Consider the following 16,048-nt stretch of genomic DNA (forward strand, 5'->3'; position numbering starts at 1 on the left):
TATTCCTTTCAACCAAAGAATCCAACACAGTTTCAAACCGGTGAAAGCTCTGTTCCAGCTGCTAAAGAATCTAAGCTTGAGTCAATGCTCCAACAATTGAAGCTCAACCAGCAAAAGACAGCTTCTGAAATAAACACAAAGGTTGATAACATCAATGTGAAGGTTGATACCATGTTCCAAGACCTGAACAACAAATGGGAGTCTCTTTCAGCATATGTCAAGAAGTTAGAGACTCAAGTCGCCCAAACTGCTGAAGCTGTCCAAAGACCTACTGGAGTTCTTCCTGGAAGAGGTGAACACAACCCAAGGCATGAGTTTGTGAACGCTATCACTCTAAGGAGTGGGAAGGAGCTGGTTTCTAAAGAAAAGAGAAGCATGCCCGCTGACGAAAAAACTGCACAGATTGAAGAACCCACTGAGGTACAAGCTGAAGAGGTGGAAGCTGCTGAAAACATACCGCCTATGGTTCGAGTGTACACCCCTAAGCTGCCTTACCCAGTGAAACAGAGGAAATCTCGCAGAGACTTGGAGGCAGCTAAGTGCAAAGAGATGGTGAGCGAGTTGAATGTGAAGCTCTCGTTTGAAGATGCTGTTGAAATGATGCCTGCTCTGAAGAGATATGTCAAGAGCTTGGTGACTAACAAAGCCTCACCTAAGGAGAATGTTATGTCTATCTCCAAAAGATGTAGCACACTACTTCAGAACAGAGCACCAGAGAAGATGGAAGATCCTGGGAGTTTTGTGTTATCATGTGAGATCGAAGGAACTGTATTTGAGAGATCTCTCTGCGACTTGGGATCTAGTGTGAACCTGATGCCATACACTGTGGCAAAGAGGCTTGGTCTCACAAACTTTAGGTCAACGAAAATCCAGCTAGTCTTTGCAGATCGCTCAGTGAGACATCCTGTCGGAGTGATTTTAGACATCGATGTGGTGATCGGAAACCATAGAATTCCTGCAGACTTTGTAGTGCTGGAGCTCGATCAGGAGCCAAAAGTCCCTCTCATTCTGGGACGTCCATTTCTGGCCACAGCAGGAGCCATCACCGATGTGAAGAAAGGGAAGATAGATCTCCATCTGGGAGACATAATCATGAAATTCGAGGTGGATAAAATGCTGAAAAGACCCACATTGGATGGACACACGTTCTCCATCGATCATGCCTCAGAAAATGATGATGAAGATGATGAAGTAACTAAAGAGCTGCTGAGAGATGACCCCCTATAGATTGCTCTTACTCTAGCTGAGAGTGAGCACGGGTATTTAAATGAACACGCTGCCGAATTTGTCAAGATGCTTGATTCCGGTTTCCAAACAAAACACGAAGTAGCTTCTATGAGCCTTGAAGAGGAAGAATCACCAACACCAAAAGCTACTACAGACCACCTTAACCCCTGGAGCGAAGTAAGAGCCCCAAAGATAGAACTCAAAACCCTCCCAGCTGGGTTAAGGTATGCATTTCTTGGCCCTAAGTCAACTTACCCTGTTATTATAAATGCTGATCTGAATAATGCTGAGACTGCCTTACTTCTATGTGAACTAAGAAAGTACCGTAAAGCAATAGGCTATTCACTAGATGATATTCCTGGCATCTCACCTGACCTTTGTATGCATAGGATATATCTAGAGGATGAATCGAGGAATTCTGTAGAACATCAGAGGAGGTTAAACCCGAATCTAAAAGATGTTGTAAAGAAGGAGATAAAGAAACTCCTAGAGGCTGGAATAATCTTTGCAATCTCTGATAGTGATTGGGTTAGTCATGTGCATGTTGTGCCCAAAAAGGGTGGGATAACAGTAGTGAAAAATGAGAAAGATGAAATAATTCCCACTAGAACTGTCACTGGTCATAGGATGTGCATAGACTATAGAAAGTTGAATGTTGCAACTAGGAAAGATCATTTTCCGCTCCCCTTTATTGATCAGATGTTAGAAAGACTGGCTAACCATCCATACTATTGTTTCTTAGATGGTTATTCAGGGTTTTTCCAGATTCCAATTCATCCAGACGATCAAGAAAAGACCACATTCATGTGTCCTTATGGTACATTCGCCTATCGCAGGATCCCATTCGGTTTGTGTAACGCACCCGCCACGTTCCAGCGGTGTATGATGTCTATTTTTACTGACATGATTGAAGATATAATAGAAGTATTCATGGACGATTTCTCTGTCTATGGATCTTCTTTCTCTGCTTGTCTTTCCAATCTGTGCAGGGTACTTAGGCGGTGCGAGGAGAAAAATCTGGTGCTGAACTTGAAAAAATGCCATTTTATGGTTAAAGATGGGATCGTCCTTGGACACAAAATATCAGAAAGAGGCATTGAAGTTGACAAGGCAAAAGTCGAGGTCATGATGAGTCTACAGCCACCTGATTCAGTCAAAGGGATCAGAAGTTTTCTAGGTCACGCGGGGTTCTACAGAAGATTCATTCAAGACTTCTCAAAAATTGCCAGGCCCATGACCCGTCTGCTCTGCAAGGATACCAAGTTTCATTTTGACAAAGAATGCTTGGACGCCTTTCACACGATAAAAGGAGCATTAGTCAGCGCACCAATTGTCCAGCCACCTGACTGGGAATTACCTTTCGAGGTGATGTGCGATGCCAGCGATTATGCAGTAGGGGCTGTCTTGGGACAACGGAAGGAGAAGAAACTTCATGTCATCTACTACGCAAGCAAGACACTTGACGATGCACAATGCAACTATGCCACCACCGAGAAGAAACTACTTGCCATTGTCTTTGCTTTTGAGAAGTTTAGATCCTATCTTGTTGGATCTAAAGTTATAGTACACACTGACCATGCTGCGCTGAGGTATCTACTTCAGAAGAAGGATGCAAAGCCAAGGTTGCTGCGATGGATTCTCTTGCTGCAAGAGTTTGACCTGGTGATCAAGGACAAGAAAGGGATTGAGAACGGAGTCGCAGACCACCTCTCTAGGCTAAGAGTGGAAGAAGAGTTACCATTGGCAGATACTCTTCCCGTGGAGAACGTTTATGCGGTGAGCATCCAATGCAATGATGGATACGCACCTATCAAGGACGCAAGCATCCCTAAAATGCCTTGGTTTTCAGAAATAGTGAACTACCTGGCCGGAGAACAAGAACCGCTCAAATTCATCGGAAATGACAAGAAGAAATTCTTAAAAGACGTCAGACGCTATCTCTGGGATGAGCCATTCTTGTATAAGCAGTGTGCCGACAATATTTACAGAAGGTGTGTTGCTGAAGAAGAGATACCAGGCATACTCTTCCACTGCCACGGTTCCAACTACGCGGGACATTTTGCTGTAAGCAAAACCGTTTCAAAGATCCTACAAGCTGGTTTCTGGTGGCCTACGATGTTCAAAGATGCCCACTCCTTCATCTCTAAGTGTGATCCATGCCAGAGACAGGGAAATATCAGCAAGATGAATGAGATGCCACAGAACTTCATCCTGGAAGTTGAGGTATTTGACGTGTGGGGGATCGATTTCATGGGACCATTCCCATCCTCTTACAACAATAAGTACATCCTTGTTGCTATTGACTACGTTTCCAAGTGGGTAGAGGCCATAGCAAGTCCAACAAACGATGCCACAGTGGTGGTAAAGATGTTCAAATCTGTCATCTTTCCAAGATTTGGGGTGCCAAGAGTGGTGATTAGTGATGGAGGATCACATTTCATCAACAAAGTGTTCGAGAAGCTGCTAAAGAAGAATGGCGTGAGACACAAGGTGGCGACTGCATACCACCCTCAGAAAAGCGGACAGGTCGAAATCTCAAACCGAGAGATCAAAAGCAACCTACAGAAAACAGTGGGAGCAACAAGAAAAGACTGGTCAACCAAGCTAGATGATGCCTTATGGGCATACAGGACAGCATACAAGACTCCTATTGGCACCACTCCCTTTCACCTTGTCTATGGGAAACCATGCCATCTCCCGGTAGAGTTGGAGTACAAATCAGCTTGGGCTGTTAAACAGATGAATTTTGATGTGAAACCCGCAGCTGAGAGAAGGATGATCCAGCTAAACGAATTGGACGAGTTTCGACATATGGCATTCGAAAACTCCAAGATATACAAGGAGCGCACAAAGGCGTATCATGATAGGAAGGAGAATTGATGTGTCTAGGTTTTTTGTACTTATTTATATATTTTTATTATATTTTTTCTCGATTATTTGTAGTTTTTCGTTCGTGTTTCAGGTATATAGGTGATTAAGCGCGTTAGGAACCATTGGCATGTGCATACTGGAATTTCAAGAGATTTTCATATCCATCTGAAGGGGTTAGAGCGCAGAACGAACAATGGATCGAACCGAGACGCGAGGAAAAGGAAGAAAAAAAAAGAACCATCGATCGATGGGTTTTTCGATAAAAACCCATCGATCGATGGGAGATCATGCACCGGAAGTTTTCTTTTTAACCCATCGATCGATGCGTTCGAGCCCATAAACCCATCGATCGATGCATCCTCGCTGTGTCCAGCTTCACCCACTTTCTCCACTTCACCTACTGATTCCCCTCGTCTTTCATGATGAAATTGGAGCCTTTGTCGAAAAAGGAGGGTCCTTGGCCGATTATAAATAGGGAGGACGAGCTCCATATGAAAACACACCATCTTAGAGATCAAAACTTGAGAGAAAATAGATTTGTGAGTGTTTTTCTAGTTTAAAGATTTGTTTGAGTTTGGAGTTTGTAGAAGAAGAAGAGAATCCCTTTCTTTTCTCAGAGAAGCTTCTAAACCCTCTTGTTTTCTTTATTTTCTTTTATAATGTCAATTATGAATTCTGTTTTTGGTTCCATGTGTGAGTAATCTACTAGTTAGGCTAGGGTGATTTAAAGGAATCCATGAATCCATGAAACTGGTGTGTTAAAGAAAGGGGTAAATCATTTGGTTCTTCATCTAGGTTGATCTTAAGGCTTGAATTAGAAGGTACACCTAGTTCATGATCATTAGGAAGTTCAGACACACCAAAATTGATAGTTAGACTCCTGAAAAGAATCTAGATGAGCAAGTCTTCGTAACCAACGAGAGTTGTTGTTATGGAATTTGTGAACAAATCGAACCTGTTAAAATGCATGTTTAGAATTATGAATATGGCGATAGTTGATATTTAAAATTAAAAAACATAGGATTTAGTACTGCGAGAGTAGGCTAAATTATTTAAGATGTTTGAGTTCAAGAACGGTTCTAAAACATACCCCTTGTTTAATGTTTGTTTCTCGATTTATGTCATTCCCGAGAATTACCCGATGCCTAACATTTTAATTTATAAATTAAATTTCATTTCAATTTATTTACAAGTTCTGACAATTAAAAGCTACCAAACAAACAATCATTTTCGTTCTAGCTTGACTCTCTGTGGAATTCGATCCCTAAATACTACTGCGCACTACCGTGCACTTGCGGTTGGTTTTAGTGGTAAAACCTGAGGACATCATAACTTTACGAGGAAACAGTTTCGTCGTAAAGTCAATGTAAGTTTACGACAAAAATACGTGGAAAGAGAAATTTGTCATAACCGTTACATCGACATTACAACGAAACATGTTACCGTTATATTTAGGTGAAAACGTGTATTTAATGTGCTTTAACTTACCTAAATTCGTTGTTATATATTCGTTGTAAATTCGTTGTTATATTTCACCTACCAAACTCGAAGTTGACGTACCTGAACAACAAACTGATGAAATCTTTTTGATCGACCCGGAAAACTTTCAGTATGAAGATCTTGCCAAAGATGCGACAGACGAAGCACGTGAAGACAAGTTCGAGGGAAGCGATGATGATGATTGTACTGATATTGATTAGAACGAAAACGATTTAAAGTGATGTAATATTGATGAGAACGAAAACGATTTAGAGTGATGTAATATATGTACCAAATGTTGTATTTCTCTATTGCAAAGTTTGTTTAAGGAAATATTGTTTTTATATCATCTTAATGTATGTGTAACAAATGTTGTTTTATATAATATGTATTTCCTTAGATTCTAAAAAATTATTTGGAGTTTTAGGGTTTAAGTTGGAGAAAGAGTAAGAAGAAGTAAAGAAGAAGAAGATGATGTTAGATGATATGTGACTTTGGGGTTTAGAGATTTCATTCTCGGGGTTTAGGGTTAAGCGTAGTAAAGTCCTTGTAAAAATAACACGGGGCTGGTAACTTCGTCGTAAATGAAAAAAAGACGGGTCTGGTAACTTCGTCGTAAATGGTTAAATCGATTCCTCGTAATTTCGTCGTAAAAGAAAAAAGACGGGCCTGGTAACTTCGTCGTAAATGAAAAAAGACAGGTCTGGTAACTTCATCGTAACATTACGTGGAATTTAAGACGAATAAATTTCTCTATATATTGAGACGCCGCAGAACGAGGCAAGCCTTGTTCATTCCTCCCAAACTCATTTGCTCTCTCCCTCTAAGGTACCCCTCTCTCTCTTTTTTTTTTAGTTACTTAGTTTAGGTGGTTAGTTAGGTAATTAGTTTAGATGATTAGTTAGGTGACGGAATAATAGTTTAGGTGATAAGTTAGGTGACAGAATAATATTTTAATTATCTTGTAATTGATTAAATTTATTTTAATTTTTTTAGATGGCTCATATGAGGAAACCAGCAGCACCTACTTATTCTGAGTTGTTTTGCGATGGTTCCAGAGCATCTTCTTCCGCTCCATCATCTTTCGATGCAGTTCTAGACTCTCAGACTTCTTAGAGAGTTTCTTGGAGTCCTCCTCCTCCACCGCAGATGCCTCCACCTCCTCCTCCAGCGGCTGCATCTCAGCCTGCCCCAGCAGGTGCAGTTCATCCAAATTTGAGTGTGCCTTCATATGCACCATACGCGAGATATACGGTGGAGGATTTGCTTGTCCAGCCTGGACGGGAGGGTTTGGATGTTCTAGACCCCGATAGACCGCCAGAAACTTTTTGGTAAATTATTAATTTTTATTACATTAAAATTTAAATTATTTTTATTTTCTAACAATTAAATTGTTTTCTGTTTCAGGTTTGGGGCTAACAACCGTGTTATCCGGAGCGTTTCGGAGACGATGAAGGATTACTACGATGGGGCATATCCAAACTGGAGCATGACACCAGATCACGTTAAGACCACTTGGTTTAAATGTTTTGCGGTAAGATTTTTAAATTTAATTAAATTTTCACTTTTAAATATTACTTTTTATTTTTAAATATTTATTATTAATTGTAATTTCTTCAAACATTTTGTGTTTCAGCAAAAGTGGCATTGGTATTTGGGAATCACCAAGAGGTGAAGAGGGAATTCGTTGCAAAGGCAAAGACCTGCCTTTGCAACACTGTCTCCGATTGGAAGGACAAGTAGAAGATCTACGGGTATGAGGGAAAGCCCACTGAGCTCACGACGGATGTGTGGGATGGCTTCATCGCCTATTGGAAGCTACCCTCTTCGATAAAAAATGCCAATTCGTGCTCTGCTTCTCGAAGAACGAAGGATAAAGATGGTCATTTGCCCATGGTTCACAGAACCGGACAAAAACCTCATGCAAGAATCTGTCTAGAAACTGTAAGTTTTGTTTTTAATATTTATTTTAAAATTTTTAGTTAATTTAAATTTTAATATTTAATATATTTTTTTGTAGTTAGAGAAGACGGGAATCTTACCATCTCTGTCTTAGCTATTCAAGATAACTCACGCCACATCCAACAGAGTTTTTGTAGATCCTGCATCTGAGAAACTCTTCCGTGCAGTGGCTGCTCGGATTGAAGAACGGGAGACGCAACTAACCTAGCAGTCTCCCGATGGATTACCCGTCACATTGACCACCGAAGAGGTCGACAGAATCTTCGAAGAGGTACAACTTAAAATTTTTGTTTACATTAATTTTAATATTTTAACATAATTAACTATATTAATATATGTTTTAATTTTATAGGTGGCTCCTGAAAAGAAGGGACGGACAGTCGGCATTGGTTCTGTTAACGAAGTTGCAAAGGCAACTTCGTCATACACTTCGAGACGGGATGAAGAGAATTCTCAGATGAAAGCTCGATTGGATAGCCATCAGGTTTGTTTAGAATCTCTTGAGGATCTCCTAGGCGTGATGGCGGTGGAAAACCAGACTATGCAGAGAATGTTGAGTGAGCCGCTCTTGGGTTGCCAGTACGGGATCCCGAAGAGTCGGATCCAAAACGTCAACAGCCGAGCAACCCCACCGACTACTTCGAGAATATGTAGTTTTTTTTTATATTTCGGTTTGTATTATGAATTTAAATATTATTGTATGACTTTTAAATATTTTTTTAAATATGTTTTTCATTTTCATATTTCGTTTTAAAATTTAAAATTTCTAAATTTCGAATATTAAATATAAATTTATTATATATAATATAATAAGAATCGATGTAAACTCCTCGTAAACATGACATGGAGTTTACATCGAAAGTTTACGAGTGATTAACAATGAAACTTTTACGAGGGTTTTGCATCGAAACGTTTGCGTGGGCTTTACAAAGAATTCGTTTACGTGTGCTTTACATCGAATGCATTACGTGGGCTTTACCACGAAGTGTTACGTGTCTTTTACGACGAAACCTTTCCTTTCGCTTTACGAGGAATTTATTTCGTCGTAAACGTAACGAGTCCTTTACGACGAAACCTCTGTTACGACGGACGTTTAACAACGAAACGTCTTTCGAGGTTAATTCGTCGTAACACCTCGTTTACGACGAATTAACTTCGAATACTGCCCTCGTAAAAAATATGTTTTTTTGTAGTGAAATGACCAAAATAGACTTAAATGTTTTATCAAAAGAAGTAAATATACACTTATACTCATATGGTTAATTAATCTACACATTAGGGTTTAAAATTAAGGGGTGGGTTTAGGGTTTAGGGTTTAAGGTTTAGGGTTTAAGGTTTAGAGTTGAGGAGTGGGGTTTTAGGGATATGATTTCAAATTTTAAAAATTAAAAAAATTAAAATTTTCAAAATAAAAAATGCTATTTTGATCATTTTAATTTGTGAAGTTTATTTTCTGACAAAAACTTAAAAATGTCTATTTGAAAGAATTGCCCATTAAATTATTTAAGGACAATTCTCTTAAATAGTTTTTCTTAAATTTTTGTCACAAAAAACTCTTAATTAGGAAAATGACCAAAAGATGTTTCATTAAAAAGGAAAACAATTTTTTCACCTCCTGTTTTATAGATATCTAAATAATATTTTTTTTTTAATAATTTCGAATTATATGTTTTCAAATTAAAACTTTTTATATTTTTTCGAACTTTTTCAAATTTTATTTTTGAAATTCTAAAATGCCTTTTGAAACTATTTTTAAATTTAAAAAAAAAAATATATAACCCCATCTCTAAACTTTCATCCTTTAGCTCTGAACCTAGGTGAATAATATATTTACGTTTTAATAAAACTTATTTTGATTATTTTTTAGATTTTTTGTGAAAATGAATTAAAAAGACAATCCCAGGAAATTTTTATTATTTAAACATATATATTAATAAATTTAAGAAAATTGTACCATAATTTCGTTAATACATGTACTAATTTTGTTTCATTATATAAACATGACAAATATCTGTCTTATTCCAAAAACGGCTAGACCAAATAGGATGACCGAGCTGAGACCTATCAGTTTTTGCAACGTTGGATATAAAATTATTTCAAAGGTACTATGCCAGAGGTTTAAAGGTTTATTACCAAATTTGATTTCGGAAACTCAGTCTGCGTTTGTGTCTGGAAGATTAATTTCTGACAATATCCTTATTGCTCAGGAGATGTTTCATGGTCTCCGTACAAATAATTCATGCAAGGATAAATTTCTGGCAATTAAGACAGACATGAGTAAAACTTATGACAGAGTTGAGTGGTCTTTTGTCAAGCGGTTATTGTTGAAGGTGGGTTTCTCTATTGATTGGGTGGCCCTAATGATGCAATGTATTTCTTTAGTTAATTATAAGGTCCTTTTAAATGGACAACCAAAATGGCATATTGTCTCGGAGAGAGGCTTAAGGCAAGGTGATGCATTGTCACCATACTTATTTATTCTTTGTACTGAGGCTCTTATAGCTAATATTAGAAAACAGGAAAGAGAGAAACGCCTAAAGGGTTTAAAAGTTTCACGAGGAAGCCCATCTATTTCTCATCTTCTATTTGCGGATGATAATTTATTTTTCTGTAAGGCCACTCCGGAGGAATGTGGGGTTATATTAAAACTCCTTAAAGACTATGAGGCGGTGTCTGGACAACAAATTAATTTTCAGAAATCCTCGGTGCAATTCGGTCACAAGGTTCCAGATAATATAAGGTTGGATATTCATAATATCCTTGGTATTACTAATTTGGGAGGGATGAGGACTTATTTGGGCATACCGGAGAGTCTAGGGGGATCAAAAATACAAATCTTTGGCTTCCTAAATGAACGAGTAAATAATAAAGTGAATGGTTGGACAGTTCGGTTTTTTACAAGAAGGGGAAAGGAAGTATTAATTAAATCAGTGGCTTCACCGATGCCAACACATGTCATGTCATGTTTCAGACTTCTTAAAGGGGTAACGAAGAAAATAACAAGTACTCTTTCACATTTCTGGTGGGGAGGTAGTGGAAACAAAAAAGGAATGCATTGGCTTTCATGGGATAAAGTATGTACCCATAAGGAGGAGGGGGCTGAGTTTTAGAGATCTTCAAGATTTCAATACAGCCCTGTTGGCTAAACAATTCTGGCGTTTATTGGACAAACCAGATTGTTTGTTGTTTGTTCTCAAAGGTTTTCAAAGGATGATATTTTCGGAATACCGATCCTCTGGACGAACACAGATCTTACTCATCCTCTTATGGATGGAGAAGTATCTGCTCAGCTAGATTTCTGGTTAAAAGAGGGCTAATCAAAAGAGTGGGAACATGACAGTCTATCTCTGTATGGACAGATCCGTGGATCCCCGCTCCTCGCCCGAGGTCAGCACTACCAAAAAATACTACTCAATTTTTAAATCATTCTTTAAGGGTGGAACATCTCATCAATCCGGTTGATCGTTCATGGAATGTGGATTTGCTAAATGCTTATATACATCCTGATGATGTGAAACTAATTATGGGTCTGGCGGTCAGTAGATTCCATAAACCAGACACATTTGGATGGAGTTTTATGGAGTCTAGTAAATATTCGGTTAGATCAGGGTTCAGGGTTATATCTTTATATCCAGATAGAGTTCAAAAAAGTTTATCTTTTGGACCAAATATTAAACCTTTGTTGGCGTTTTCTTGGAAATTGAAGTGTCCTCCAAAGTTGAGACATTTTGGGTGGCAAATTTTATCTGGTACGCTACCAGTTTCAAAAAACCTTAAGGCACGGGGAATTGATTGTGACACACGCTGTAGTATGTGTGGGGCAGATGAAGAGTCCATTAATCATGTCTTTTTCGAATGTCCCCCAGCACTACAAACATGGGCACTTTCGAGGATCCTGTCCTCCCCGACAATTTTTCCATCATCTTTGGTTTTCACCAGTATGGATTATCTATACTGGAGACTGCCGAAGGAGGATGACTTTAGTTATTTTCCTTGGATACTATGGTATATATGGAACGCACGAATGATAAGATTTACTCGAACAGGAATGAGAACCCGTTGGAGATTCTTCGGCTGGCTGATGTGGAATGTACGGTTTGGATGGAGGCTCAATTATTAGTGAACCCTGGAAAATACTAGAGTTTGTTCTATTGATGGAGCCTGAAAAGAAGATGACATATTTACAGGACAAGGGTGGTTCTGCCGAAAGAGTGGCTCGACAGATGTTATGATGGGGGCGATGAATCTTCGTAGAAGCCTGTCACCCATGCATGCTGAGTGTGAAGCACTAATTTGGGCAATGAAGTGCATGAAGACCCTACAATTTTCTGATGTAGTTTTTGCGAGGGATTGTTCTCAATTGGTGAAGATGGTGTCGACACCTGAAGAATGACCAACTCTCTCTACACACATGAAAGAATTCAGCCGCAGTAAGACTTTCTTCCCTGACTTCCGGATCAGACATATTCCAAGAGCACAAAACATCTTGGCGGACAAACTTGCACGTGGTGCGAGGAGTTCTCCTTCAGCTGTGCTTTATGTCGATTATATCCCACCGGTTTGGCTTTCTGAATCGGTTAGATCGGCTTAGTAGTTCTAAATGTTGTTGTAAAAAAAAAAAAAAAGACTTTGTGGTGATGAAACAACTGATGTTCTAACCTTTGACCTATAAAGCAGTACGCAAAGAGCTCAACAAAACCGAATACTAAAAAAAGCCTTTTCATCTTCTGCTTCTCAAGTCTCCAATGGGTTTGGGGAGATCTTCTTCTTCTTCATCGGCTCTGAAATGGCTTGGCTTCGTTACGGCTGTTTGGGTCCAATCCATCTCCGGCAACAACTACACCTTCTCCAATTACTCTGACGCTCTCAAATCCCTAATGAACCTCACTCAGGTCGAGCTCAACAGCCTCTCCGTCGCTAAGGACGTCGGAAAAGCCTTCGGAATCCTCGCAGGACTTGCTTCAGATCGTCTTTCCACTCCAGTCATCCTCCTCATCGGCTGTTTCGAAGGCCTTCTCGGTTACGGTGTACAATGGCTCGTCGTGAGCCGCACCATCCAACCTCTCCCTTATTGGCAGGTTCTGTAGATTCATCATTTCATAACTGGAAACAGGGCGTCCGGTTTTATAATTTATAAAAATATTTAACTTTAGATTGATAAATCCAAACATATTTCAATTTTTTTAAAAACAAAAAATTTCATCACAAATAAATTTTGTAGAAAATTAAAAATTGAAGTAAATATAAAATTTAGGAGTTTAATTTTTCTTTTTCTTTAGACACTTTGAAATGTTAGATTTCTTGGACTTGACGTCATTTCGAAACTCTGTTGTTTTTGTTGTTGTGTAGATGTGTGTGTTTCTCTGTATGGGAGGAAACAGCACGACGTGGATTAACACGGCGGTTCTTGTAACGTGCATAAGGAACTTCCGGAGAAACCGTGGTCCTGTTTCAGGGATTCTCAAAGGCTACGTCGGCTTGAGCACTGCTATTTTCACGGTGGTGTGCACTGCTTTGTTCTCCTCCGATCCAGCCTCCTTTCTTGTTCTCCTCTCCGTCGTGCCATTCGCCGTCTGTCTCACGGCGGTTTTCTTCCTCCGTGAAGTTCCTCCGGCTACTTCCACCGCCGAGGAAAACGAAGAGTCTCGCTACTTCGCAGTGTTCAACATAGTGGCCATTGTCGTCGCCGTGTACCTTCAGTCGTACGACGTTATCGGAATCAAAACCGGAGCTGTCTCCGTCGCATTCGCCTCTGTGCTTCTCATACTCTTAGCTTCACCTATCGCCGTCCCTTTCCACGCCTACGTTCGGAGTTTAAATCTGAACGAAGAAGACGTAGAAGGACGAGTCGATGAACCTTTGCTGAGATCGGAGATCGCCGAAGAGACGGAGGTTGGTGCTGCCGCGGCGGCGGATAATGAGTTACCACCGTCTCCTACGCTTCTAAAGGAGGAGGAAAAGAGCCACGGAGGTATAGAGAAGAAGAGACCGGTGCTTGGAGAAGACCACACCATATTAGAAGCGGCGTTGACCGTTGACTTTTGGGTGTTGTTTTTGTCGTTTTTGTGTGGAGTAGGAACTGGTTTAGCTGTAATGAACAACATGGGTCAGATAGCGCTTGCGCTTGGTTTTATAGACGTCTCCATCTTTGTCTCCATGATGAGCATTTGGGGTTTCTTTGGTCGGATTCTCTCCGGTACCATCTCCGAGCACTTTATTAAGTAAGTCACTTCACTAAACCCTAAAGATTCGTCTAAATATGGAAACTAATTTGATAATTGGAAAGAAACTAATTGTTTAACGTGACTTGAAAGCTTCTCATGATCATTTTAAGAGAAAAGTATATTTGATTTCTTTTCCACTTACTTTGAATTAAATATTTTTCCATTTACATGATCTTTTATTTATGATGATTTTTTTAAAATAAGACATGAAAGTAAATTCCATTTACGTAGTTATTTAATTCCTTATGTAAAAGTTTCCTTGTCTAACAATGGACCGGTACAATATCTTGTACCCGGGGACCATTAAAAGATCTTTTATAATTTTATTTGACATGAAATCATGGAAATTTTGAATAGTCTTTAGTACTTTTTCTTTTAGGACGAAAGGCTATTAAGAGAACTTTTATTAGATTGACAAATCTTGTAAGTTTGATATTTTCCTTTCCAATTTTATAGAAAAAATGGAACACCAAGACCATTATGGAACGCAGCATCTCAAGTTGTCATGGCCGTAGGATATCTACTGATGGCTTTAGCTATACCCGGTTCACTCTACTTCGGTTCAGTTGTTGTTGGGGCTTGTTACGGAGTCCGGTTAGCCATAACAGTACCAATCGCCTCAGAACTCTTTGGTCTCAAGTACTACGGACTCTTGTACAACATCCTCATACTTAATTTTCCTCTTGGCTCATTCCTTTTTTCCGGTCTTCTTGCGGGTTTGCTCTACGATGCTGAAGCTACACCGACTCCTGATGGAGGCAACACGTGCGTGGGAGCACATTGTTACCGTTTAGTCTTCATTGTAATGGCATTTACATCCATCATTGGAGTTGGTCTTGACCTCTGGCTTGCGTTCAGAACTAAGGAGATTTATACCAAGATTCATGCGAGCAAGAAGGTTAAGAGATCTAGCGGTAGTGTTAGATGAAAAATTGTGTTTAAACTAGATAGCTTTTGGGTAAAATCATTTTTGGGTAAAATCATTTTTGGGTACACTAGTTCTATTAGTAATATGTAGACTATATTCGTTACCATTGGATGGGATGTTTGTACACTTTCACTTTTGAAGTATTTGTGTAAAAACCAGTTGTATGGTTCAAAATTTCAGATAGGAAATCAGTATTTTACATTTTCACGATTACTTTCTGTTTGTATCTTCTTTTTTTTTTCAAAGTTGTCCAAAAATTAAGGTTTAACACTTAACAGTATGTTTTATGTAGAATCACAAGTTTAGGTCCTTAGTTTTTGGTCAATGAAACGAGCCTAAACGCCTAAACCAAAAACATGATTACAATATAAGTCAGTCTAAAGAGACTTAGCAATGTTTTCATAACTGTTGTTTACTTTTTTATGCACTTTCTCTGTTAATCACACATTTTGTTTGTAAACAATCCAAATAATGTACTTAGAAAATGGAACATTAAAAATTGGAAAACATAAACCATGTATTTTTTTGGACAAACCATACTTCCATTCATTCATTTAGAGTTTCAAACCGTTGGGTTTTCCCTCATTAGCCCAACATTAATCACTAATCAACCTATAACCAAGAAGTCCAAGAAGAAAAAATATCTAGAGAAAAATGGAGAAAGATGAAGAAGTGGGTAGAGGAAGAAGTGTGTAGAAGATGGAGAAGTGTCTAGAATTAGCTTGTAGTTACTCTTCCACTAGTATAAATAGGAGTGTAGAGCTCACTTGTATCATCATCCAAGAATCAAGCAAAGCAATAGAGAGAAAACATTTCATAAAGAGTTCTAAGAGTCTTTAAGAAATCTCCAAACATAAGCCTTAGTGAAAATTTCTTTCCTAAAATAAGAAGGTTATCTTAAACACTAACCGTCTACATTCCATCTCAACCTCTCAAAAATATTATTATCCGCTAATTTTCCCAACAACTGGTATGAGAGCAAGGTTACCGTTCTCTTTGAAGAAGTAAAGATGGAGGCCACCGTTACCTTTGAAGGTGACATGTTCAATCTCACGACGGCCAACTTCTCTTATTGGAAACCGATGATGGAAGATCACCTTTATTGTAAGGATTTGCATGAGCCCATCATCATGAAGGATAAGCCGGAAGGAAAGGATGATAAAGCATGAGAGATTCTTAATAGGAAGGCAGTTGCCGTAATGCGTAAGTATGTCGACCGATCTCTCTTTGAACATGTCTCTACCTACACAAATGCTTTTGAATTATGGACAAAACTTGAATCCATGATTCAAAAGAAAACACCTCGAAACAAAGCTCTTCTTGTTCAACGGTTGGTAAAGTTGGAGTACAAGGATGG

At 39.0% G+C, this 16,048-nt stretch overlaps 2 protein-coding genes across 2 annotated transcripts in view; both read left to right on the top strand.

The window, feature by feature from the left end:
* Positions 1–1,227, top strand: part of LOC106331090 — a 2,331-nt gene extending 1,104 nt beyond the window's left edge. Inside the window, exon 3 of the mRNA XM_013769436.1 lies at positions 19–1,227. Coding sequence (XP_013624890.1) covers positions 19–1,227 — 1,209 coding nt within the window. The remainder of the gene's footprint in view (positions 1–18) is intronic.
* Positions 1,228–12,263: 11,036 nt separating this feature from the next.
* LOC106332970 (protein NUCLEAR FUSION DEFECTIVE 4-like) lies at positions 12,264–14,870 on the top strand. The gene is made up of 3 exons (XM_013771453.1): positions 12,264–12,617; positions 12,889–13,760; positions 14,220–14,870. Exons 1-3 carry the CDS (start codon positions 12,285–12,287, stop codon positions 14,689–14,691), a joined length of 1,677 nt encoding a protein of 558 aa, XP_013626907.1. The 5' UTR covers positions 12,264–12,284; the 3' UTR covers positions 14,692–14,870.
* Positions 14,871–16,048: the final 1,178 nt, after the last annotated feature.

This window comes from Brassica oleracea, chromosome C3 (assembly GCF_000695525.1).
Source record: "Brassica oleracea var. oleracea cultivar TO1000 chromosome C3, BOL, whole genome shotgun sequence".
Classification (NCBI taxonomy): Eukaryota; Viridiplantae; Streptophyta; class Magnoliopsida; order Brassicales; family Brassicaceae; genus Brassica; species Brassica oleracea.

Bases quoted from the DNA above. Each gene is read 5' to 3' on its own strand.
- LOC106332970 (XM_013771453.1), top strand. From the start codon at position 12,285: ATGGGTTTGGGGAGATCTTCTTCTTCTTCATCGGCTCTGAAATGGCTT. The intron at 12,618-12,888 runs GTTCTGTAGATT...GTTGTTGTGTAG, and splicing joins AACCTCTCCCTTATTGGCAG to ATGTGTGTGTTTCTCTGTAT. The intron at 13,761-14,219 runs GTAAGTCACTTC...CCAATTTTATAG, and splicing joins ATCTCCGAGCACTTTATTAA to AAAAAATGGAACACCAAGAC.